This window comes from Apis mellifera, linkage group LG8, assembly GCF_003254395.2.
Source record: "Apis mellifera strain DH4 linkage group LG8, Amel_HAv3.1, whole genome shotgun sequence".
NCBI lineage: Eukaryota > Metazoa > Arthropoda > Insecta > Hymenoptera > Apidae > Apis > Apis mellifera.
Genome location: NC_037645.1, coordinates 6,252,675 through 6,275,004, shown reverse-complemented (window position 1 = coordinate 6,275,004; position 22,330 = coordinate 6,252,675). Strand labels below are relative to the sequence as shown.

The window sequence follows — 22,330 nt, the reverse complement described above, 5'->3', positions numbered from 1 at the left end:
ATCGACACAAATATATTGTAATTCATAAACGATTCGTAATTAGAATTATTATAATTTTAAATACGCTATAATCTAATTTTCTTTATCTAAAAGTCGATATATGTTAATTTTCGACTTTTCTTCGTTTGAATGTTATATAATCATTCTCGCATAGTCATCGAGTGGACTGTAGCGATTGCGAATATAACATGTATATTTAAACGAGTGTTTGTCCATTCTAGTGAAGAACGAGAAATAATGTATTCATAAACAAAAAAAAGTTCATGTAGAGTTTCGATTCATGTGAAAAGGTTGTATGAAATTAATATGAATTTATAAAGAGAAAGACAAAACGCGTATAAACGACAATATGTCGATGTGTGAATAAAGAATTGATTATTCAGATTCAGTTATGATACTAATCTTTATTTTATTTCCTATCATTTATTAAATATTAGTATTTTATGCTTATCTTATTTTCATTTCATTACATAATTTAAAATTACATAATAAATAAATTCAAAACTTACATAAAAATAATTAACCTTTTTTCGAATTTTGTCTTTGTAATGTCTTGAACTTAATTTAAACGAAATAAATTTTTTATAAATATTATTATAAACGTATTATAACATAATAATGATAAATTATTATATATCTCGTATAATTTTTTGTAAATAAATATTTATAACAAAGATATTTAATTGCACATAAAATACTTTACATTTACATTTAATTTACATTTTCAAGATTTTGTGTATAACTAATTTTATCTAAAAAAAAACGTAATTTCAATTTTTAAATTACATTTAAATTTAGATTGACTTATATTGATTTATGGTATTTTTAAAGGTTAATGATAAGAAATAAAATAATAAATAATAATTTTGTTTTAATTTTATAAAATTTAATCATTTAAATTGTGAAATAAATATTTGTCAAGTTATAATATTTTTTGTTAAGATTTCTATCATATATTTTGAATATTTATACTACATATTCATTATCACTTATATACATTATTAAGAAGAAATTAAGTGAAGATTGATGAAAATACCTTTCGATATTTACGATTTTCTAATTTTCAAATATTCGAAACGTCAATCATAAAGCCGTATCAACAGTATGCAGTAATTAATCCGAATGAAATCAAATTATTTCTTTATAAGAAGACTAAATGATAAGGTTTGAAAAATCGTATCGAAACAGCAATCGCAAAAATGCTAAATGGTAACAAATTCTAGGAACGGTTTATTGAAACAGTTTATTTTAGCGGGTCCTATTTTAAAAACAAAGCTATTTCTTTCTATTTTTGTAAAACTAATTAGTAAAATAATTGAATATCATGAAAATTTTTACATGTTTTGGCTTTTAACCTTGAACGAGACATCGACCGATTCGATAACATTACGAACAAGTATCGGATCGGTGTTGTCCCTATCTAGGAGACTATTACGTGGTCTGCGTTTGACATCTGCGCATTTCTCACGTTCGTTCGGAGGAAAAATCAAAACAATCAATATGGCGGACCCGAACAACGAAGCTGCATCGTCGAGTAGCGTTTCGGAGCAGGCCCCTACGGCCACTCCAATTCGCGACGATCTTGAAAAAATAGAGGACTTTCTTGAACCAGATAAAAAGCGTCGTAAAGTGTCACGGAACGATGGAAAAACCGAGCAAAAATTGGAACACCGCTTGGGCGGCATCCTTTGCTGCGCAGTTTGTCTCGATTTACCCAAGGCGGCCGTTTATCAGGTAAGTTTCTTATATCTTTCTTTCAATATTTTCTAAGTTGTTTATAAATTTCGTTGGTATGAATTTACAAATATACGTTTTATCGATCGATATTCTGTGACTTTAACATGCCTTGACGATCGTTCTTCTAACGACGTCGTTTCTTTCCATCCGACATTTTCACCCGAGGCTGATGGGTGACTTCGTCGTTTGCTGCGATATATATATCATACGTACGTATGGATATAACTAAACGAAATGAATACCTATTCTTTATTAATCTTTGATCGCACATTATGCACTGTGACAATTTGTTGATATTTCACCTGAAATAGTCTTTTGTTGTTTTTGATTGTATTTCTCAGCAGTAGTATATATAAAACTCATTCAAGTATATACATACATATACATATATAAAAAGTATTTACGTCAATCGTAGTGGAATATAGTTTATAATGTTATTTGATGATTTATTATAAGATATTTTATTATTTAATTTTTATACAACCTAAATTATAAAAATAAAATAATTTCAAATAAAAAGAACACAAAAATGAAAATATATTTTGATAGAAAAATATATTTGGAAAAAAGAATAGAAAATTTTAAAATTATTATTATATAGCTTATCATTCACTTGTTTTTGTAATATATACTTTTTTTACTGATTTCATTCATGTTGCAGTTGAGTTGATTTATAATCAATTACCAACAGCCTTTAATACTACTTTGTTTCTGTGTTAAATTCTTTCTCTCTCACTCTGCCCATTTTTCTTACCTTTTCTCTTAATGATTATAATATTTTTAAATAGTTTGTCTTTACAATAAGATTTTATTTTTTTAACATTGCAGGAAAATAATTATTAATAATTATACAGATAATTTTATTTTAAATTTCAATTTTATAAATATTTAAAACAAGTTTAAGTTATTTTTATTATTATTAAAAATTGAAAAATGTTTATCAACATTGTTTTTTTTAAGATAATAATAATATAATTACAGGTAGGTAATTATATATTTTTCTTAATAGGAGTGATATTCAACATTTGAAAAAACAGATGTATGAAGAACAGCCTTTAATTTTGCTATATATAAATATTACAATATAAAATTATATTATATTTTATTATTAAAGATATTTATGAAGTTTAAATACGTAAATTATGATGAAAAAACATCCTCATATACAACATGCTTTTACAAAATAATTTTTTGCAATGGATTTTCAAAATATTTAATATTATAGCAAACATAGTGCCTAAGTGTTTTTTCTTACATAATTTGTATTGTAAAGGTGACATTACATTTATGATAAACATTTATGCATGCATGTAAAATAATTCTTACTATTTATGGCGAATTTTTAACTCATGCGACAAACATACAGTTATATCAAAGAGAATTATTGTATGTATGCATGCCTAATCAATGATCCCATTTTTTAGTAATATTTATTTACAGAATATCCTCTGTTATTAAATTTATAGCATTTCATTCTATCTGTACTCTATTTATATTTTGTTCTTAGTTTTCTTTCAATTCTATTGATGGAAATATATATATGTAATATATTCTACATTCACTATTTTCATTAACTGTAAAACAGTGGGAAGAATGTTGCGTTTATCCCATCTAAAAAATGCATACATGTAAGTTATTTAGTGCGCTATTCAGCGCATAATGTACTTTTTATTTTTACTAAGGTATACAAGTTTGAACGTTGTATTCATGCATTTGTGAACTCGGAAATATTACACAATACATTTGATTTTTATACATAATACACAAGAAATTTGAGATTTAACTTCATTTTTCTTGATATTTCTATAAAATCAATTAAGAAAATAAAGATAACAAAGAAAGAAAAATTATTTAAGTTACCAAATCTTTATAGTCTTATAGCATATATTATAACAATATTTTTTCCAATTATAAAGTATTATGTTTATTGTAAGAAGTAATCGAAATGAAGATACTACCCAAATATTAGTTACTAGGAAAAAATTTTATTGTAGATCCATGCGGAACTGATGTTTATCAATTATGATTAATAGTGAGAGAGTGAGAGTGAGAGAGAGAAAGCGCATTTCCAGAAAATCTGTATAACATGTATAGTTAAAAAGCATTGAACAAAATAAACATTCTTAAAGGTTATTAGTTAGTTATTTCGCATATGACACCCTTTTTCACTTATCCTACGCATCATTATCCTTTTCTCTTCCTTTCTATTATCAATATTGGCAGCATTAAATGACAATTGCTTTTAGCAATATTCATATTGTTTTAAACCTATTGGTCTCACAATATGATTACTTGAATTATTAATAGTGCTATTACAATTTTGTGTTTCAGGTTTAAAAACATCAAATTATGGTAATATACACGATATTAGTTTTGTTACTCTAGTTTGCTTAATGTTTTTATAAGGGTTGTACATATATATATATATTAAAAATACAATATCACAGTTTGTGCAAAATAAATAAATTAATTTATATAAAAAAAATTAGTTCTTCTTATATTTAATATTAGAATATTTATATCAGAATAATAAATTAAATTTTGCACATAGCTGTAAAAATTATGTAATAGATACAACAGGCAAATAAAATTATTAACAAAATTAGGATTATCTTCACAAAAGTACAAAATTAAGAATACTAGTAATACATGCTGCAACAATGTTCACAGTGTACAAATGGACACTTGATGTGTGCCGGTTGCTTCACTCATGTCCTCGCAGATGCCAGGCTAAGAGATGAAATGGCAACATGTCCCAACTGCAGAATCGAGATCAGCAGAACATCTCCATCTCGAAATTTGGCAGTTGAAAAAGCAGTATCTGAATTGCCAGCAGAATGTCAATATTGTGCAAAGGAATTCCCAAGGAATTCCTTAGAACGTCATGAAGAGACCATGTGTGAAGAAAGGTAATTAAAATCAATAAATAGAATTAAAAAAATAAAGTTATATTAATTTTTTTTTTATGTATTACGTAGAATATCAAGTTGCAAATATAGTAGAATCGGTTGTCCATGGCGTGGACCAAATCACGAACGTCCAGAACACGAGGCACATTGTGTACATCCACATCGTTCAGGCTTGGATGTCATGGAAGCTCTACGTGATATCGATGCTCGTACTCTTGAAGAACGTAGGCTGTATGACAATGTCTTTGATCTTTTGTCCTACGAGAAAATCACATTTAACGGTCTGTATCTGTTTCTCGCGTATTAAGGCTCTCTTATTATAATATTCTTATTATAATATCTTGTTTAGATGAAAATATTACGAAAAATATTTTATTTTGTCTTTTGCTTTAGCAGCAACAGGAACAATGCTTATCAAAATTATCTAAATTAAAATATTATTTATTTAAATATTTTTACATGTCATTAGAAATATTTAAAAAATTAAATAAATTCCTTTTTATTCGATTTTGCTTCTTTCACCATTTTAGAGGCATAGAAAATAAAGGATACGAGTTATCTGTAGAATTTCGTATTTTATAGATTTACAAATGAAGCCATATCGCACCGACGAGTTTGTTCATAAATTATTTTATGAAACTTCTCGTTTTACGGCGTTTAACAATCAATGGGTTGTAAAAGCTAGGATCAATAATAGTCAACGTGATCCTACACAAAGTTCAGAAAGAGATATGACTTATCAAGTATGTAGAAATATAAAAAAAATTCTCTAAAAATATTTTTTTAATATATTTTTTAATATACTTTTAAATATATTACAGTTAATTTTGAAAACAAAAACAACGTATCCATTACCGCTTCATTATTTGATATTGAAAGGACCTTTCGGAGATATGAAAGTACAACCAAGAATACATAAATTTGAATTCACCGATCAAGAAAACGAAAGTCCTTATTTACCTTTACCTTTACCTGATACGGCAGAGTGCAATAGACTGCTTGCTGCAAGAGCTATTAGTTTCAGGTAAGAAAATAAATAATACATATATATATATAATAAATTTTTAAAAAATTATCAAGAAGAAAAAAGTTTTTAATATATGCAAAATCTACTTTCATTCTATCATATTTATTATTTCAGACTAATAATGTTTTTGGCATCCAAGTAGTTCCACAAAACAATTGCTGTTATCAAGATTTTATCGAGAATGAATTATAATTGACACAACTTTTTAGATTTAACAGTGATAAGAACATAGATCACACAACGGTTTATAACCGACTATTAGTAGTGTTTAACCGTAACAATAAAAACAAAGATGCTAATTCTACTGTAGTCTATACACATATTACATTCAGAAAAATGTTACACTGCGTTGAAACCGCAATAGTATGACACAGTTATAGCAAATGTAATTTTCGAAAAATGTAGAATGTTTAATTTTGTTTTTTTTTTTATTTTTATTGAGAAATTTCTTTTTGTTAACTGTCTAAAATTCACTTGAGCTTTATGTAAATCATTGTTGTTAGACAAGTGTATTAAATTGCATCGATATTGATAAGTAGAACAATTACACAGAGAACATAGAGAAAAATATTACATATTTCGGATAATTATATTGTCTAAAGTGAACAATTTAATGCACATGCCTGTCGACAAAAGCTATTACAGATTCTTCTATTTACTTATAAATTAAATGTTATTAATGTAACATTCAAAATTGACATATTGTAATAGAAAAAAATTAAATAAATTTATTATAATTATGACTTTTTAGTTTAATATTTAAATTATAAGAACATTTACTATAAAATAATACATATATTTTTTATATTTATTTTTAATTATGAAAATTAAACGGTTTGTTGTAATTCTGATAAATTAATGAAAGTATTATTATTGGTTTTTAGACCATTTATATTATTAGGTGGGAAAATTAAAGGATTTAAATTATTTTCTGGTGTACTGACACTATGTTTACGATATTTCGGTGTCGGTGGTCTTGGATCTGGTTCAGAGCAACCCTTTAACCAATGGGAAATGACTTGTCCTTTGCCCTTTAATTCCACTTCGCCTCTGAGTTCCAAATCAAATGTTCCAAATTTATCCAATATACATTTCGTTGCATCAGAAATATGTATACGTAGTGCTATATATTGTACATATAAAAATATTCAAAAATTTTTAAAATTAGAATTCATACGCACATGCGCGCGTGACTCTATCTATTTTTATAATTACATATTTTTTCATGAAGTGGATATCATTTTTTTTTTTTAATTTTTTTTGAAACGACTTACGTAAACCTGAAGACTCCATTCTCGATGCAGTATTTACTGTGTCACCAAAAAGACAATAATGTGGCATTTTTTGCCCAACTACACCCGCGCAAACTGGTCCGCTATGTACACCAATTCTAACACTTAGTTGTGCATTTTGTTTATGCATTATAGTGAAAGAACGTACAGAATCGAGAATTGCTAAAGCCATTAAAGCAATTTCCCTTGCATGTTCATTGCCATTTCTTTCTGGCAGGCCAGATACTACCATATATGCATCCCCTATTGTTTCCACCTTAATTTAATCATATAAAATATATAAATTTCAATCAAAATTATGAAACATGTGTTTTGATTTAGATAACATTAAAATACCTTATAAACATCATAAAATTCGATGATACGATCAAAAGTACTATAAAGATCGTTTAAAAAATCCACCACTTCCATTGGTGTACTTTGTGCACAGAGAGCTGTGAAGCCAACTATATCACTAAAATAAATTGTCACACATTCAAATTGCTCTGGTTGAACGAGTTCTCCGGCCATCAGTTGACAAGCCACTTGTCTGATTATAAATAATAATAAGTGTATAAATTATTGAAAAATTATCGAGAAAAAAAAATAATTTCTGAAAATAGTTAAAGTTACCTTGGAAGCACTTGATAAAGAAGTTCTTCACTACGTCTTTTTTCTAAACTTAACTGCTCTGTTTTTTCTTCCACGAGAGCTTCTAAATTATTTGCATACTGTTCCATACGTCTTAATAAATCATCCATTAAATTTTCACAGTAACCTCTGAAAGATAGTGGTTTCAAATTTATTGCATTTATTTTTAAGTATATGATACTTGACTTAAAAAATTTATTATTTAAAAAAAATAGTTTGTATTTAAAGAAGATATTAAAATTGAAGCTTACTTCATAATGCCACGTATAGTTTCACGAATTGCATGAAATGTTGGTCGTTCTTCTGGAATTTCATTCCAGCATTTTTCCATAAGAGATAGAATATCCGGTGGACAATCTTTTGGTGCCACTTCCGGTCTGAATGGTGGGGTTTCTGATGCTGCTACGCGGCTAACAATCTTGGTGAGATATAAAAAATTGTAATAATATTTCCATAGCATAATATTTAATCATAAATAAATAGAACAACAAATAGATAAAAGAACAAACAAAGATTAATTACAAATAGAGGAATAATATAATTTAAAATTATTTTAAAACCTCTTGAGAAGTTATAAATGATTTCACAGATTCATATGGGCCACCACGAACTACAATTTCTTCTAAAATGATCGCGAAACTATAAACATCCCCTTTTTGGGTTGCTGCACTGCCAGGTGTCACAGTTAATGGTACAAGTTCCGGAGCGATCCAAAGTAGTTCTGTCACAAACATATAATAATAAAAATATAATAAATTTATAATATTTAATTCTATTTCAATTTAATCTCATGCTAATTTTATTCCTTAATCTATTTTTTAAATTATTTTAACATACTAGTATAATAACTATCATCCATAATTAAATCAGAAGGAATAGTAAGGGTTTTAAGACCAAAGTCTGAAATTTTTAAAACGAAACGACCATCGATCAGACAGTTACAAGATCGAAGTTTTCCATGAGCTGAAACCTCGCTAGCATGAAGATAAGACATTCCCTGCAAAAAATAAATTGTTTCTTTGTATTTATAAATATATAATAATAATAATAATAGTAATAATAATAATAATAATAATAATAATAAAATGTTATCTTGATATCAATGAGACAGCAAGAAATATAATTATATAGAGTGATTAAAAATTATATGAATAATTTTATTTATAAAATAATATATTTATTTATTTTTTTAAGAATTTAAAAATGAGATTTAACAAATTGAAAATCATATTGTTAGATATAAAATTTATACCCTGTATAATACTATATATATTGTATAATTGGATGAAATGAACATGATATAATTTTTGCACCTGCTCTACCTTCACAATATCGTGGATCAAAGACATTCGAAAATTCCAATCTAATTTAATGGCATCGTTCTCCAATACATCCTTCAAGGAACCTCGAGGACAATATTCTGTCAAGATTAAAACCGTTGGTGATGGAGAACAAAAACATGCACCAATAAATCTGAAATTTATTTTTGTGCTTTATATTTGTATTAAATAATAACTTAATATAATAATAATAATAAATATTATATTTTTTTATTACTATTTTACCTAACAGTGTTTTCTGAAGTAACATCTCGTACTTGTTTAATTTCCCATAATAATTTCTTTGTGACATCAACCACTTTTTTTTTAGTAATTTTTTTTATAGCCACTCTTTCTCCTTTGTAAATTCCAACCGTTGTGAATGCAGTGGTCGGAGGTAAAGATCCACCGCTAAATTGCGATCCTCGACGAGTACGTTGTTCCAATCCGAAATTCTATAAAAGTAGTATTGATTTTAATATGTATTTTTTATTTGATTTTATTCACACACTTTTTTAATTCACCTCAGCGATCGCTTGGTGTAAATTAATTTTTGAAGAGAAAGGTTTTCCTATTTCCAAAAGTAACTCTTCTGGTCTAATTCTCCAAGACATGTTGTTCAGATCAGCTGATACTCTTAAGTGTCTATAGAACAATTTTCTATCTTCAAATCAATAATTTTTACAAATAAAATCATAAATTTATTACAATAAAAATCTATAATTTCTTATTCAATATTTGTTAAAAATCTCTTGTCAACTTTGATAATGAAGTTAAAAATTATTAATTTTTATTTTTTTTTAATAAAATATTAATGATATACTAATATTGTTTTCATATTATACATAAAATTCCATCTTGTATATATATTATAATAATTTTACATTTAAAAAAAATCAATTCGTATAAAATATAATTATTATAATTTAAATAAGAAAACAACTACTAGCCTGTACAGCACACAAATTGCGGTAACAGCAACAAGGAGGAACACAACAAGTGCCAAGCTAGTATATGCGACAAAAGTATAGGCTTCGGTGGACGTGCATGCCGGATCATTGCCTAGAAATCCACATTCGGGCACATCCACCGGTGGACCTTCTCTTCCTCCAGGCCAATGAATCTTCTTCCCAATTACGGGGCTATACTCACGATTCACTCCTAAATAATGCGCCACCACCTCAAACCTGAAAATCTCATGTTAATATTACTTCTATGCGAGCCCATAACATAATATCATCTAATAATATCAAAATTCTGTTTTGAATTTAGAGTAGAACGATATCGGTTCCATAGGAATGAATATATTCAGAGTTAGTCCAATGGGGCTTGATTAACATGATCAAATAGATCAGAGGAATAGCTGGCTTAATTGACGCTGACCTTCCCGTAATAGGATCTAAATCCAGGATACTGTAGTCCGCGTCGCGGTCTCCATTGTCGTCGATCCTGACGTGTCCTGTAATACCAATGAAGTCTCGATCCCACATTCTCCTCGTTATCGATATACCGTCTTTGATATCTCCACCCTCGGTCAGAGTTTCGTTTAATGCTATCCCGAGCAAATATACGCCGTCGTAAAAAGCTCCGATGAAAAAATTCACCTGGAATACAATTGAAATGTTATTACGTTTCTTATGCGTCATTGAATGAATATCTTAATAACTTAAAAAGGAATAATAAAAGGACAGATTTTTAAGATTATTGAAGTTATGAAATCTTATGAATGTTCATAAAATATTTAATATTAATGTATGATAATTTATAATTTTAACAAATAATTTTGTTAATTTTTTTTGTCTTGTTTAATGACAAAAAGTTTCTTCAATTTAAGCTTATCTGATATCTAGAAAGCGATGAAAGAAAATTTACTTCTTCTCCTTCGGAGAAAGAATAATTATAATCTGTTTGAGCTCTTTGACGAACAGTGTCGGCGAAGTCTTGGAATCTTGGACTTGTTGGTTGCAAAAGAGATACTCTGAGCAATGCTTCATAGGCTTTTCTGGCAATGGTATCGTCCTCATCACCGACTTCCCAGTCGTGATCACCCCAATAAGATCCCTAATTTTTTTTTTTTGAAAAGATAATTTTTATATTTGTAAATAAGTATAGTTATATAATTTTGTATAACAATAAATATATTATATATTAAATAATGCACAATAAAATAATTTACAGATCAGGAAAATATTATATTTAAAAATATTTGTATATATATTCAAATAAAATATTTGAAATATTCAAATAAAATAAAATATTTTATTAGTTGATGCAAGTCATTTTGCATTTAAATAAAAACATCCTGTAAAACATCACACGTTTTTTAAATTTAAATTTAGATGGAATTTTTTAAAATTCCTAATTTAATTTAATCTAAACAAATCTTACACTATATAACTTGATGAAAAAAAAAAAAAAGAAAAAATAAAGAAACTTTTACTTGAAATATTTCAACATCAAGGAATGCCCAATCTCCCTTCGTCATTTCCAAGTCGTGAGCAGCCAACATGAACTTCCTGACCAGAGTTCCTCGAACGCTAAGAATCAACACTATCAGAAAAATAAATGGCATATCAATAAAAAATAAAAAAAAATTTAAAATACATTCAACATAAAATTTATTATACACATTCACAATAAAGTGATAAATAATTAAATCAATGACAACAAAATTGAAATAAATCTTGGGACATTTACCTCTTGCATACATACTAGCATCGCGTAAGTATAAATGGTACGACTCATCTTCAAAATTTCCATCTAGTTCTCTCACGAATTTTAACAATCCTTCTTTCCTCAAACCATATTCCAAATTTTTTCCAACTGTCCACGAGAACAAATCTGATCTGTCCAATATTAACGCCACATGGGACCATCCAAATTCTTTAAAAATACTAGAGAATACCAATCGAAGTCGACATTGACAATAGGACATTCTTGTTAATGTTCGATACTTGCTCTTGTCTTTAAATATTCCCTTAAAGAAAGAGAGAGAGAGAAAAAAATAAATAAATATTGAAATGTTATTCCATATAATTTTTAGAGCAATAGATGATATCTTTTATTTTTTTATTTTATATGTATTTTATTTAATTTTATTCCGAATAACAACGAGCATGCAATTAATTGCTAAGAAAGTCATAAATAAGAATAAAATATCATAAGAAGCATCTCGCATTCTTTTCCAACCGAATGCGTACGCTCCATGCTATAATTAAACGAATAACACGATCAATTAAAGTAATGAACGTAGAAAGAGAGATTAAAATCTTTTTTACCGAGCTTTCGTTTCTCCATTCCATCTTATTGATCCTTCCAAGAATGCCCGATGTTACAGATAATTCCCCTTCTGATGGCGGCTTAATTGTTCGAAAATAATCTAATTATCATCTATTGACACAATATGAGATTAAATTACATATTTAAAATATGTAAATTACAAAATATAAAAATATATGATTAAATAACTATGTAATATCGCGTTCAAAAATTAAATTTATGTAGATAAAGAAAAGAGATTTTTAAAAGTATTCATACATACATACATATATATATATTATAGAGATGTAAAAATTCAATTTTTTGTACTTTAAATTAAGATACAATGTAAGAAATTAATGTAATGATCCTGTCAACTGTGTGATATTTATTATTAAGAAACTGTATTAATATTATTGTAATTAATATTAAAAAAATCTTTAATATTTTTTCAATTTATTACAAAATAAACAATTGAAGGATTAAATGAAAATAAACAGTACTTGGTCACCCATTCCGGTAATTATAGGAATATTCCAATAAGCGGCAAGTAGTGCCACGGGTTCAAGAGCGAAAGCACAAGCTGGGCCGATGAAAGCGATCACATTGTCCCGGAAGTGCATGTCGGCCGCCAAACCTGGTGCCGCGGCTCCGCTGCACGATGGATAACTATAAATTATTATTATTATTATTTCCTTTATCTTTATAAATAAACAGCATGTATAATATTTTTTTATCCTTATTCTAATTTTTGTATCAAATTTTGAACATAATTTTATATACTTGACTGGAAAAACCTGATACATCCTGAATATTTTGAAAATAATCTTGATAAATAATCATACAATTTCGAATAAAAAAATTATCTTTCCCTTTTATTCCTCGTACACTTCGAGAAAAAGAAAAAGATCCTCTTTAATATGACCTCACGACCCATTATTTGTCGACAATCTTTTAGTAGATATTTCCTCGTGGAGCGGTTTTCCACAACGCAATTCTATCGTAACCTAACGTTAGAACAAAAAAGGATGGACACAATGCTTGTAAAAATCGAACAAGGGAAGCGGGAAAAGGAAGGAGGAGGTAAACGTTGAGTTGATGGATGAACGTGTAAACAGATCGAATTACGTGGGGTTCGGGGATAAAAACGATCGAAATCGTTGTGATGTTCGTATGGGGAGGGGAGAGGAGAGATGGAGATACGAGGGAACCCATGGAACTTTCGAAACGTAGGTATACACGTCGGATGATTGATAATTGTTAGGGGTTGGCAGAGTTGCAGTGTCATTCCAAGTGTAAGGAACGACGAGGAATAATGATAGATTTAATCGGTGACGTTGAATGGGGCAATGATTGGATACTGGCCGATCCTCGACAAATTATCACGTTCCGTGATCCTTCCCTTTCGTTCCCTTCGAATTAACGAATCGTAATGCGGATTTATCAATTCTCCCCGATTATTCTAATTCTACGTCTTTGCTAAAAGTGAAAATTCGTTTGTAAAATTGTTGTGTTTTAATTTTGCCTTTCGTTTCGAAGATTTGATATTTGATCGATATATAAGTATATAAGTTATTTGGTATTTAAATAATATAATAAATAATATGTCGTTTAAGTCGATGTTCTATATTCTTTGTATTTGGTATAATTGATATTAAGAATTTCTATTTTTCGTTAATTGCTGCTATCAATATTTTTGATAATGGATATATTTGGAATTTTTAATATTCGATGTTTTTTTCTTTCATGTTTTCAAATATATTATATATATATTTAAATTGAATTGCTTTTTCGATTTCGTTCTCGTTCGAATCTCTCAAGCAGTTATTCTCGTTTTATGAAAATGTGATCGTGCGATCAAATGAATTTGATCGTCAAAAGTTTGTTTTTTCTTTTCAAAACTCTGTTTGTGCAAAACAGTCCAATTGGATTAATGTAATGATATGGAAGGAATGGAAACACGTGGTCAAAAGTGAGTCAGTTTATACATAGTCACGCGTACGCGCAATCTAGAACGTTTACTCTTTTTTCTTTTTTTTTTTATTCAAAAATAAAAAATAACAGTGTTTGAAAATGCATTCTTTTTTTTAGAAAACGAAGTAAACAGAACGTATGAAATTTGCAATTTTATCCAAAAATTTATATTTATGTTAAAAAAATGATTTGTAGTAAATGATAGGGACAACATTTAACGTTGCAATTTTCAACAAAATAATTTATTTTATTAAAGATCTCATCTCTCTTTTCCTCCTCCTATAAAATGTATCGATGAATAAAGGAGAGGAGATAAAAAATTTTCTTAATTCACCTTACCTTTCTTGAACCTTGCGCAATTTCACGTTGTGGATGCTTAAGAAATCGTTTACCTCGGTCAAGGCCAGATCCACGGCTGGCCCGCATCTCTCGAGATCGAAAGGACTGTTCAAATGGGAAGCCATAAGAACACCGACGTTGTAAACCTTCAGAGGATATTCATAATTGTCTGGATAAATAAGAAAAGGGAAAACCAATTTGTAAGATGTGATCATTTATATAAGATCATCATGAAAACTAATTATTATAAAATCAATATAACACGAGACACGTGACATGTCATCACATTTAGCAGAAATTGAATCGAGAGTCAAACGAGTAGAATAAATCGTTGCTATGTCAGCCGTTGAATTAAATCGCACAGAAAGTATGAATAATTTCATATAATTTCAATGAATAATTCATATAAGCGATACGAAAGAAAAAAAAAAGAAAATCACGCAAAAAAGAACGCGTGATTTTAACAATATTTTCTTTGTTTTAATTTTTTTTACCATTTTATATTTTCTCCTTATCCTTTAATTTGATGATAGATAATTTGTGATGATAAAAGAATTCTAGATAAAATTTTCGTAAACACCTTATTGATATAAATTTTAAAAATTGATCGAATACTTTTTTAATCTTACCTGGTGACACGTTAACGGAACCCAAAGTCTGAGAAATCACTGCGATTATTAGAAACTTTGCGCTCACATACAACACCTGTTTGTACAGATTCTTCTCCATTCTTTTTTTATTGCGATTATTATTTTAACAATACGAAAACGTTACATTCGATTAACATGATTTAATTTTATTAAGAAGTGAAGCGAGATTTTCGCGATTAAAGATTATTTAGTGAAAAAGATTCGTTCCTAGATGCTTTAACATTATTCCATCACAAGTATTGCAAAGGGAATCACGTGACGAACGCCAGTTAGAACACATCTAAACCAACCCCGAAGAAGATTCACCCTTATATACCGATTGGTACAACGCGTTTCTGCCACTATAACGCAAAATTGTTACACAATTTATTGTCACGTATTAATCACACACGTGTTTTCTTTTGTCTGGAAAATCTCGATAAATTATTGGATAAATTATAGTGTGCGTGTGAGTAAAATAAACTAGTTGAAATATATGCATTTCGAAGATTTGGTACATGCGCCTTGACGATAGAAACCAACGAACCGTACATGTATCATCTACGCATGCCTCGCATTTTGAACCTCCTTTCGATACTTCGTATCAAAGGGATGACATGTTTTTTCATAAATTAATGTACGCATAAAATAACGTTTATTATTAATTCTTCTTCTCGTTAATTGAGAAACACCTGAATATTTATTTCCATTTGCTTGAAGAACTTCGATATTTCGCCGACGAATACTCTTTGTCCTCTTGTGTGCATAATTCTTCGTCTAAGAGAAGTTCAAAATTTCCGAGCGCTTCCGGTGGTGGAGATTTGTTCCATCTTACGCTGTCGAAAAAATCGAGTAATTAAGTAATATCGAAAAAAAAAAATTGATTTTTCAGGGATCAATGTGAGACTTACTCTGGGACACCATCGGGTGGAACGACTATTGAGATTATATTATCGATTAATTTGTATTTTAAAATTCGATCGTTCACTGTAGTAGACGTTAGTGATGGAGATGCATTTACCTAAAAATGGAAAAAGAATTAGTAACGATAAAATAAGAAACGAAATGAAACGAGTGAAGTTTGAAAATACATATAATGCAGTAGTAAGAATGAGTTCGATAAGATCATATCTTGAGAAAAATGTATTTTAAATATATTTCATCAAAGGTGAACTCAATAAAAAATATTGATATCAATTTCTTGTACAGGATTCATTTTCTGTGGAAAAAAGAGAAAACTTCGCAAAGATTAAAGACATGTGCATGTTAGTTGTAGATCAATATAATAAAATAAAAAATTTTTTTATAAAATATTTGCCCACTCATAATATTTCATATATATATATATAAAACAGAAACATAATAGTAAAAAATATATTCATAATTGTCAAATATTATCTTAATCAATATTATAACAGTAAAATAATGAAATTATTTTAATTATAAAAAAAATTATCAAAAGATTTTAAAACCTCTATAAGCCATGGTTTAAGATCATTATCGATAATGATGTCATAGCCATAACACTCGAAACAGTGTCGATCGTTTGCGATAACTGGAACGACAGCTTTTAAAGAATGCACAATGCACCAAGTGATGTTTGCAAACAATTTTTCTGTAACTGTTTTACCACGCGTGCTCTCCAAATATAATCTTAAATTGTGCACGCTTAATTTACCACCATGCTTACTATTATACTCTTCCTGCAATAGAGATATCAAATCTTTTTATTTATCTTTTTTTTCTTCTTTTTCTTTTTTTTTTTTTTTCAAGAAACGAAAAATTTACTTACACCATGTTTTTGCACAGATACATTTGTAAGATGAACGTACATATTATCCAATTCTTGGATACTAGTATCGTATTTAACCGTGCAAAACCGGCAAAATCCTAATTTGAACAGATATGCTTTCAGTGGCCGAAAAGATGTAATAAGAACATACAAACGAAGATCAAATTTTTTGCCACCGATTAGAAGCGGATTATCAATGTATCTATATATTTATTATAAAATAAATAATATATTTCTAATTATTTTAATGTAAATTGCAAAATATTATTTTGTACCTAGATATTACGTATGATTCTTTCGTCAAATTTGGATTAAATGGATTTTTTGCTTCTCGAGACCACTTTTTCAATTTACTTAATTTATTAATTAAAAATATACCAGCACCCTGTGATTTTCCACATGGCTTCATGATCCATGTACTTTGAGGTGATTTACGGTATTCTTCCACAAACATATTATAATCTAAAGATGAATTCATCACGTTAGATATATCAATTATAGCTATAATAATAATATTCTACCTGCTGGCAAAACAAACGTAACAGGTATGAAATCAAGATAAATATATTTCCCATCTCCTCTTTCGGCCAAAGGATTTCCTTCGCGTTCTAATTCCTTTCGATAACGTTTTATATTTTTTACTAAAAGGTCTTTTCGTGTCAATTCGTAATGATTCGGAAAATGATTGATTATTCTAAAAGCAATATATGATATATATCAAAATATTTATATGTATATATTAAAATTTATTATATTTTTGATAAAAGATATTTAACTGTTTGTCATCCATCCTATAGCCAGTTTCCACGCTGAATATATTTCTGCATGATTGCGTGACTGCCCTATAATAATTTCAAAATAATTTATTTATAGAAGAATTAATTTATTTCTTTATTTATTTCGTAAAGAAATAATAATTATTAATAAAAATATTTTAGATAAAATAATAATAAAAGAATAATATTTTTAATTTTAAATTGTTATTACCAATAGAAATTCCAATCATCTTCCGGACCAACTTGAACCCATCCTCTCTTTTCAAAGTTATGTACGATTACAGACTTGTCCACATCTGTACAAAATGTCACTTTCGTTTTGTCCGTTCCACTTGTCGATACTCTGTAAACGTTTAGAATTTTTCTAGAAGAAAAAGGAAATATAGCTAATCACATTAATATTGAAACAATTTCTTCCTCCATTTATAATAATTAGATCCAATTATTAACTATATAATATAAATTCTTTTTTTTTCATATATTTTTCATTTTCATTTACCTGCCATGATTATTAGATACGTTTAAATTTGCTACACGTTTATTTTCTACTACTGTACCGGACGCCATGCCTTTTAGTGTTACAAGTTAAATCGATTCACCGTGGATACACAAAATTCGAAAATTTATGTATATATATCGAATTCCCGCGCATGGAGATCTTCGAATATGATAAACAAACAACAATAATAAAATTTAAGTTAAACACAGTCGGTTAATATTTCATATTTAATTTACAGTATTTTTACTTTATTTTCTTTCTAACATACATGTTATCTTTAATCTATAATTATTTAAAATTTAATTATTTTACAATATATATTTTAATATTATCTGATAAATTAATATTAAAATTAATTATATTATATTACATATAATTATAATACTTTAGCAAATAAAAGTTTTTTTTGTGTATTTAGAGTTCTAAATTAAGTCGATTAAATGATCGATTATCGTTTTATAGTACCTTCTTGCCATGTCTATTTTTGTTGTAACGTCCTTTTCGTTGCAAATCGATCATAATTTTGAAAAATTCAATCGTTTTCGTTAGGGAAGAAAACCTTTTTCTATAGAAAAAAGACTGATTTGGTTATATTATGATAAATCAACATTTGAGCCCGAAATGAATAGTTTGTTTTCATGTTAAAGCACAACCGGCTGATTTCAAGTGTGTTTATACTTCGCTCTTATTTTTTTTCTATCTTTGTTGACCGATCATTTTACGTGCCAGAAACGCGCTAGCGTGTCGACCGGTAAGACGTATGAAATCGTATAGTTCTTGTACTAAAAATAAAAAATCACTTTAAATTCGTGATATCTCCAAATTGTGCTACCAATTATTTTGCTTTTAAATTTCCTTTTCGCATTTAAATTTATGTGACAATAAATACGTATTTATACTACAGTGTTTTTCGCGATTCGTTATTTTGAAAGAACAAGTGGTTGTTAAAGGTATACGTGTATTTAAAAAATTGTTTTATAATTATCTAAGAAGATAAATAGTTTGAAAAGACATTTGATAAATAATTTAAGAAGATATTTGAGATCTAAAAAAATTTAATATATCGATAATACGAATGTTTCACATATTCTTTGTGGTCAGTTATTATTTTGAGATCATATCGTAATATCTTTTACGTACAGCAAATAGTATTGTTCGAAACACTGTTTCATTTTGTCGAAACGATGTGAATTAAACGTTAAAAGCGAACTACAAAGAGGCAATTATTACTTGCGAACCGGAAATTAAACGTTGCTCGAGAGTACCAAAACCGTCGTGAATATACGAGTGAATCATGTTTGCGCATTGGAATTTGTGTCATGAATTTATAATTCGAAATGCGTCTTTTATTAATTTCGTATTTACCAATGCATTTTAAGAAATACTAATTAAAGATAAATTTTTCTGTGTTCCTTTGCTTTAATACTATTTATACTATCAAGATATATACAAATTGTTATTTACTTGCTGTTATAATATTTATTAAAGAATATTTGTATTATAATTATTGATTAATAAATGTTTAATGATTTAATTAGGAAAATACAAAATGTATTTCAATTCAAAATTTGGCAATCGTAATCCAATGAGAAGGGCTAGAGGAAGAGGAATAACACAAAGCAATTTATCTTCTAATGAATGTCTTTGTAATAGACCACATGGTTTTGTGCTCTGCAATGTTTGTGGTTATTTGACAAAGGGCAGAGTACGTTATTTCTGTCCTATTCATCCACAGGTGTGTTGTCTTTGAGGTATCATATCCTTAAATGAAATATGAATGAAAAGAAGTTACTTCCTCTTTAATTATTTTTAATTTTTTTCTTTCCTTTTTGCAGACAATTTTTTTGCTTGACATTGCTCAATGTCCTCAATGTAAGTCATATGGTTTTATGTTGAGTGAATATTAAATATTAAAAATATATTCTTTATTTAATTTAATATTAAAATATATTAATATTTTTCTTATCACATTTTATTATCATGAGTAGACATATATTCTATCATCATTTTGTTTACTTATTTCAACTATTTTTATTATGATAACAATGTATTTATTTTATATTATTGTAACAAATGTAGAGACATAAAAAAACAAATACAGATTAATATCATTAAACTTTATTTATTTTTATATTAAATAAATTTTTTTATTGAAACCAACTGGGAATGCCAGGGCATTTATTGTTTTTTGTAAACTTACGAAAGTTTTCTTCTGTTTGTTTTACTTGTTCTTTATATTTGTCTTCTGAATCTTTAGGAACTATATCAGGAAATTTAAACGATTGATCTTTGGGCTAAAAATAATGTTTTTTTTAATGTTATTTAATTATTTAATATGATATATATTATATAATGTCAAAAATATTTTTATTTAAAATATGAATTTTTTTTTAATACTTACTAGAACTACGTAAGCTATTTTTATATCATCTTCTTTAACAACAAATTTTTCTGGCATATATGTTTTTCCAAGAGCAATTCTAGTATTCACATACACAGGATGAACGTCATAAATTTTTTCTAAATAATTTTTTATATCCATTCTTGTCATTTCCATTGAAACGTGAAATTCTACTACATTTTTTGGTTGGTTATGTTGTGGTTTTACAAGTTTCATCCAAAAATTTGGAAGAAATATTCTAAGTTGTGGGTTACCTTTTTGATATAAAGGATACCTATAAAATTAAATAAATATATATATATATATATATATATATATATATATATATATATACATAATACATCAATTAATTTAATAGAATATATTTAATATAATATTTTAATATTATAATATTATTAATTTAATATAATATATTTTTATTCAATATATATATTTTAAATGTATTTTGAATCGTATATTAATTTTATTATTATAGGAAAAATGTATATTTACCAACGAGTAGACATTTTTGTTTCGTAGAAAAAATTTATTGCAATAGCAATAATTTATTTATATTAAACTTATATAAATGCATATAAACAAAGTTTAACATTTCATTCGTACATAGAGGTTATGTTACAGTTTTCACTTATATAAACTAGATGGCGAAACAGATGCGTCTTATATTTAATATACATAGTTCTATTCTTTTAAATCTAAAACAAGTTTGATTTTTATGTTAATTTTTCTTTCTTGCTTGTAAAATAAAATTTTTGAATGTTTCTTTTTTTAAAATCGATTTCGATTGGAATTTTTCTCATTTAAATTTATTTATTGAAAATTCTTAACAAAATCGAAATTCATAAATGATTCGATAATCGATTTTATAAAACATTCAGCTTTTGAACCGATTCAGTGCTGTAAAAAAGACGTCCAAGTGTATTTCGGCATGACTTCTTTCTTCAGCTAAATTAACAAGAATATGCTTCACGAAATTGTTTCGCAACGAAACCCGCTTTGACAACGAAACAATTTGTGTAAGAAGATCGTTATTAAGTACTTGTATGAAGTAAAGGATTATATTAAACGCTTTCCAGAATTTTGTTGACATTTTTAATCGAAGATGAGCTGCGATTTATTACCGGAATGGCTGAATCTTTTCCTGGACGATGTAGAAACTACTTTATGCTTACCAATATTACTTATTATGGTCCTTTGTACTCTTCAATTTATAGTTAATCACGCAATGGACATTGGCTTTACTTTTTATCAAAATATAATGCAAAAATCTGACGAAGAAGAAGAAGTAAAAAAGGATAAAGGTTTAATGGATAAGATTAGAGGTTCTTCTTCCATGTGGAAAAATTTATTTGAAAGCATATTAAATATTTTAATATTATTTTTTTATAAATAATCTTTAAATTTTTTCTCTAGGATATATATGTAACGTAACTTGTGTTGCTGGTAATAACGATTCGAAACCAGAAGAGAGCGCAGCACCATCGATGCTTAGGTCAAATTTGCAAGAAGAGGAATGGGATTATTGTGAGGACGACGAAGAAAAGTGACAGATATACATTGCAGGAAAAATTATAAGCTTCATTGATAAGTAATCTATTGTAACTTTTATATTGCTTATATTTTAAAAATATTAATTTCAAATTGATACTATATTAAACTTAATAAATAATACGACAAATAATGCGATATTAATAGAAAATGAGATACAAGAAAGAGTTAAAATTATAAAAAATAATTTATTACGAACA

General features: G+C 27.5%; 5 protein-coding genes across 8 annotated transcripts; 2 read left to right on the top strand and 3 right to left on the bottom strand.

The window, feature by feature from the left end:
- Nucleotides 1–1,029: 1,029 nt before the first annotated feature.
- LOC413103 (cysteine and histidine-rich protein 1 homolog) lies at nucleotides 1,030–6,416 on the top strand. The gene is made up of 6 exons (XM_396554.6): nucleotides 1,030–1,734; nucleotides 4,408–4,646; nucleotides 4,716–4,927; nucleotides 5,229–5,389; nucleotides 5,468–5,670; nucleotides 5,788–6,416. The coding sequence occupies exons 1-6, from the start codon at nucleotides 1,207–1,209 to the stop codon at nucleotides 5,813–5,815; spliced, it is 1,371 nt and encodes a 456-aa protein (XP_396554.4). The 5' UTR covers nucleotides 1,030–1,206; the 3' UTR covers nucleotides 5,816–6,416.
- A 43-nt stretch (nucleotides 6,417–6,459) lies between these two features.
- Nucleotides 6,460–15,237, bottom strand: LOC724571 (atrial natriuretic peptide receptor 1). Of its 2 annotated transcripts, XM_001120461.5 has the most exons (19): nucleotides 15,115–15,237; nucleotides 14,486–14,654; nucleotides 12,676–12,841; nucleotides 12,193–12,273; nucleotides 11,612–11,891; nucleotides 11,355–11,464; nucleotides 10,787–10,975; nucleotides 10,298–10,518; nucleotides 9,865–10,101; nucleotides 9,439–9,559; nucleotides 9,161–9,369; nucleotides 8,918–9,068; nucleotides 8,433–8,592; nucleotides 8,156–8,316; nucleotides 7,847–8,013; nucleotides 7,578–7,724; nucleotides 7,302–7,494; nucleotides 6,948–7,221; nucleotides 6,460–6,796 (listed from the first exon to the last, which is right to left on the bottom strand). In XM_001120461.5, exons 1-19 carry the CDS (start codon nucleotides 15,212–15,214, stop codon nucleotides 6,501–6,503), a joined length of 3,432 nt encoding a protein of 1,143 aa, XP_001120461.3. In that variant the 5' UTR covers nucleotides 15,215–15,237; the 3' UTR covers nucleotides 6,460–6,500. The 2 variants fall into 2 exon arrangements, with proteins under 2 accessions (XP_001120461.3, XP_026298371.1); XM_026442586.1 differs by lacking the exons at nucleotides 14,486–14,654; nucleotides 15,115–15,237 and having other exon boundaries at nucleotides 8,909–9,068; nucleotides 12,676–14,233.
- Nucleotides 15,238–15,482: 245 nt separating this feature from the next.
- LOC409770 (probable tubulin polyglutamylase TTLL1) lies at nucleotides 15,483–18,410 on the bottom strand. The gene is made up of 9 exons (XM_006563860.3): nucleotides 18,182–18,410; nucleotides 17,894–18,046; nucleotides 17,683–17,748; nucleotides 17,428–17,600; nucleotides 17,182–17,368; nucleotides 16,907–17,108; nucleotides 16,587–16,817; nucleotides 16,026–16,135; nucleotides 15,483–15,950 (listed from the first exon to the last, which is right to left on the bottom strand). Exons 1-9 carry the CDS (start codon nucleotides 18,247–18,249, stop codon nucleotides 15,815–15,817), a joined length of 1,326 nt encoding a protein of 441 aa, XP_006563923.1. The 5' UTR covers nucleotides 18,250–18,410; the 3' UTR covers nucleotides 15,483–15,814.
- Nucleotides 18,411–18,555: 145 nt separating this feature from the next.
- On the top strand, nucleotides 18,556–22,256 carry LOC100577269. Of its 3 annotated transcripts, XM_016913682.2 has the most exons (4): nucleotides 19,720–19,916; nucleotides 20,017–20,053; nucleotides 21,659–21,904; nucleotides 21,996–22,256. In XM_016913682.2, exons 3-4 carry the CDS (start codon nucleotides 21,685–21,687, stop codon nucleotides 22,127–22,129), a joined length of 354 nt encoding a protein of 117 aa, XP_016769171.1. In that variant the 5' UTR covers nucleotides 19,720–19,916; nucleotides 20,017–20,053; nucleotides 21,659–21,684; the 3' UTR covers nucleotides 22,130–22,256. The 3 variants fall into 3 exon arrangements, 2 of the variants coding, with proteins under 2 accessions (XP_016769171.1, XP_006563921.1); XR_003305263.1 differs by lacking the exons at nucleotides 21,659–21,904; nucleotides 21,996–22,256 and adding an exon at nucleotides 18,556–19,131 and having other exon boundaries at nucleotides 19,720–19,932; nucleotides 20,017–20,122; XM_006563858.3 differs by lacking the exons at nucleotides 19,720–19,916; nucleotides 20,017–20,053 and adding an exon at nucleotides 21,385–21,598.
- On the bottom strand, nucleotides 20,324–21,233 carry LOC724708 (39S ribosomal protein L23, mitochondrial). Its single transcript, XM_001120599.5, has 3 exons — nucleotides 21,075–21,233; nucleotides 20,583–20,856; nucleotides 20,324–20,475 (listed from the first exon to the last, which is right to left on the bottom strand). Exons 1-3 carry the CDS (start codon nucleotides 21,086–21,088, stop codon nucleotides 20,329–20,331), a joined length of 435 nt encoding a protein of 144 aa, XP_001120599.1. The 5' UTR covers nucleotides 21,089–21,233; the 3' UTR covers nucleotides 20,324–20,328.
- Nucleotides 22,257–22,330: the final 74 nt, after the last annotated feature.

Bases quoted from the DNA above. Each gene is read 5' to 3' on its own strand.
- LOC409770 (XM_006563860.3), bottom strand. From the start codon at position 18,249: ATGGCGTCCGGTACAGTAGTAGAAAATAAACGTGTAGCAAATTTAAAC. The intron at 17,601-17,682 runs GTTAAATATCTT...TATTGCTTTTAG, and splicing joins TATAGGATGGATGACAAACA to AATAATCAATCATTTTCCGA. The intron at 17,369-17,427 runs GTAGAATATTAT...ATTCATCTTTAG, and splicing joins TACGTTTGTTTTGCCAGCAG to ATTATAATATGTTTGTGGAA.
- LOC724571 (XM_001120461.5), bottom strand. From the start codon at position 15,214: ATGGAGAAGAATCTGTACAAACAGGTGTTGTATGTGAGCGCAAAGTTT. The intron at 11,892-12,192 runs GTAAAAAAGATT...TCTTTCTTTAAG, and splicing joins AATGGAGAAACGAAAGCTCG to GGAATATTTAAAGACAAGAG. The intron at 8,317-8,432 runs GTATGTTAAAAT...TGTTTGTGACAG, and splicing joins GGATGATAGTTATTATACTA to AACTACTTTGGATCGCTCCG.
- LOC100577269 (XM_016913682.2), top strand. From the start codon at position 21,685: ATGAGCTGCGATTTATTACCGGAATGGCTGAATCTTTTCCTGGACGAT. The intron at 21,905-21,995 runs GTTCTTCTTCCA...TTTTTTCTCTAG, and splicing joins TTTAATGGATAAGATTAGAG to GATATATATGTAACGTAACT.
- LOC724708 (XM_001120599.5), bottom strand. The intron at 20,476-20,582 runs GTAAGTATTAAA...CATTATTTTTAG, and splicing joins AAATAGCTTACGTAGTTCTA to CCCAAAGATCAATCGTTTAA.
- LOC413103 (XM_396554.6), top strand. From the start codon at position 1,207: ATGGTAACAAATTCTAGGAACGGTTTATTGAAACAGTTTATTTTAGCG. The intron at 4,928-5,228 runs GTCTGTATCTGT...CGTATTTTATAG, and splicing joins CGAGAAAATCACATTTAACG to ATTTACAAATGAAGCCATAT. The intron at 5,671-5,787 runs GTAAGAAAATAA...TTATTATTTCAG, and splicing joins GCAAGAGCTATTAGTTTCAG to ACTAATAATGTTTTTGGCAT.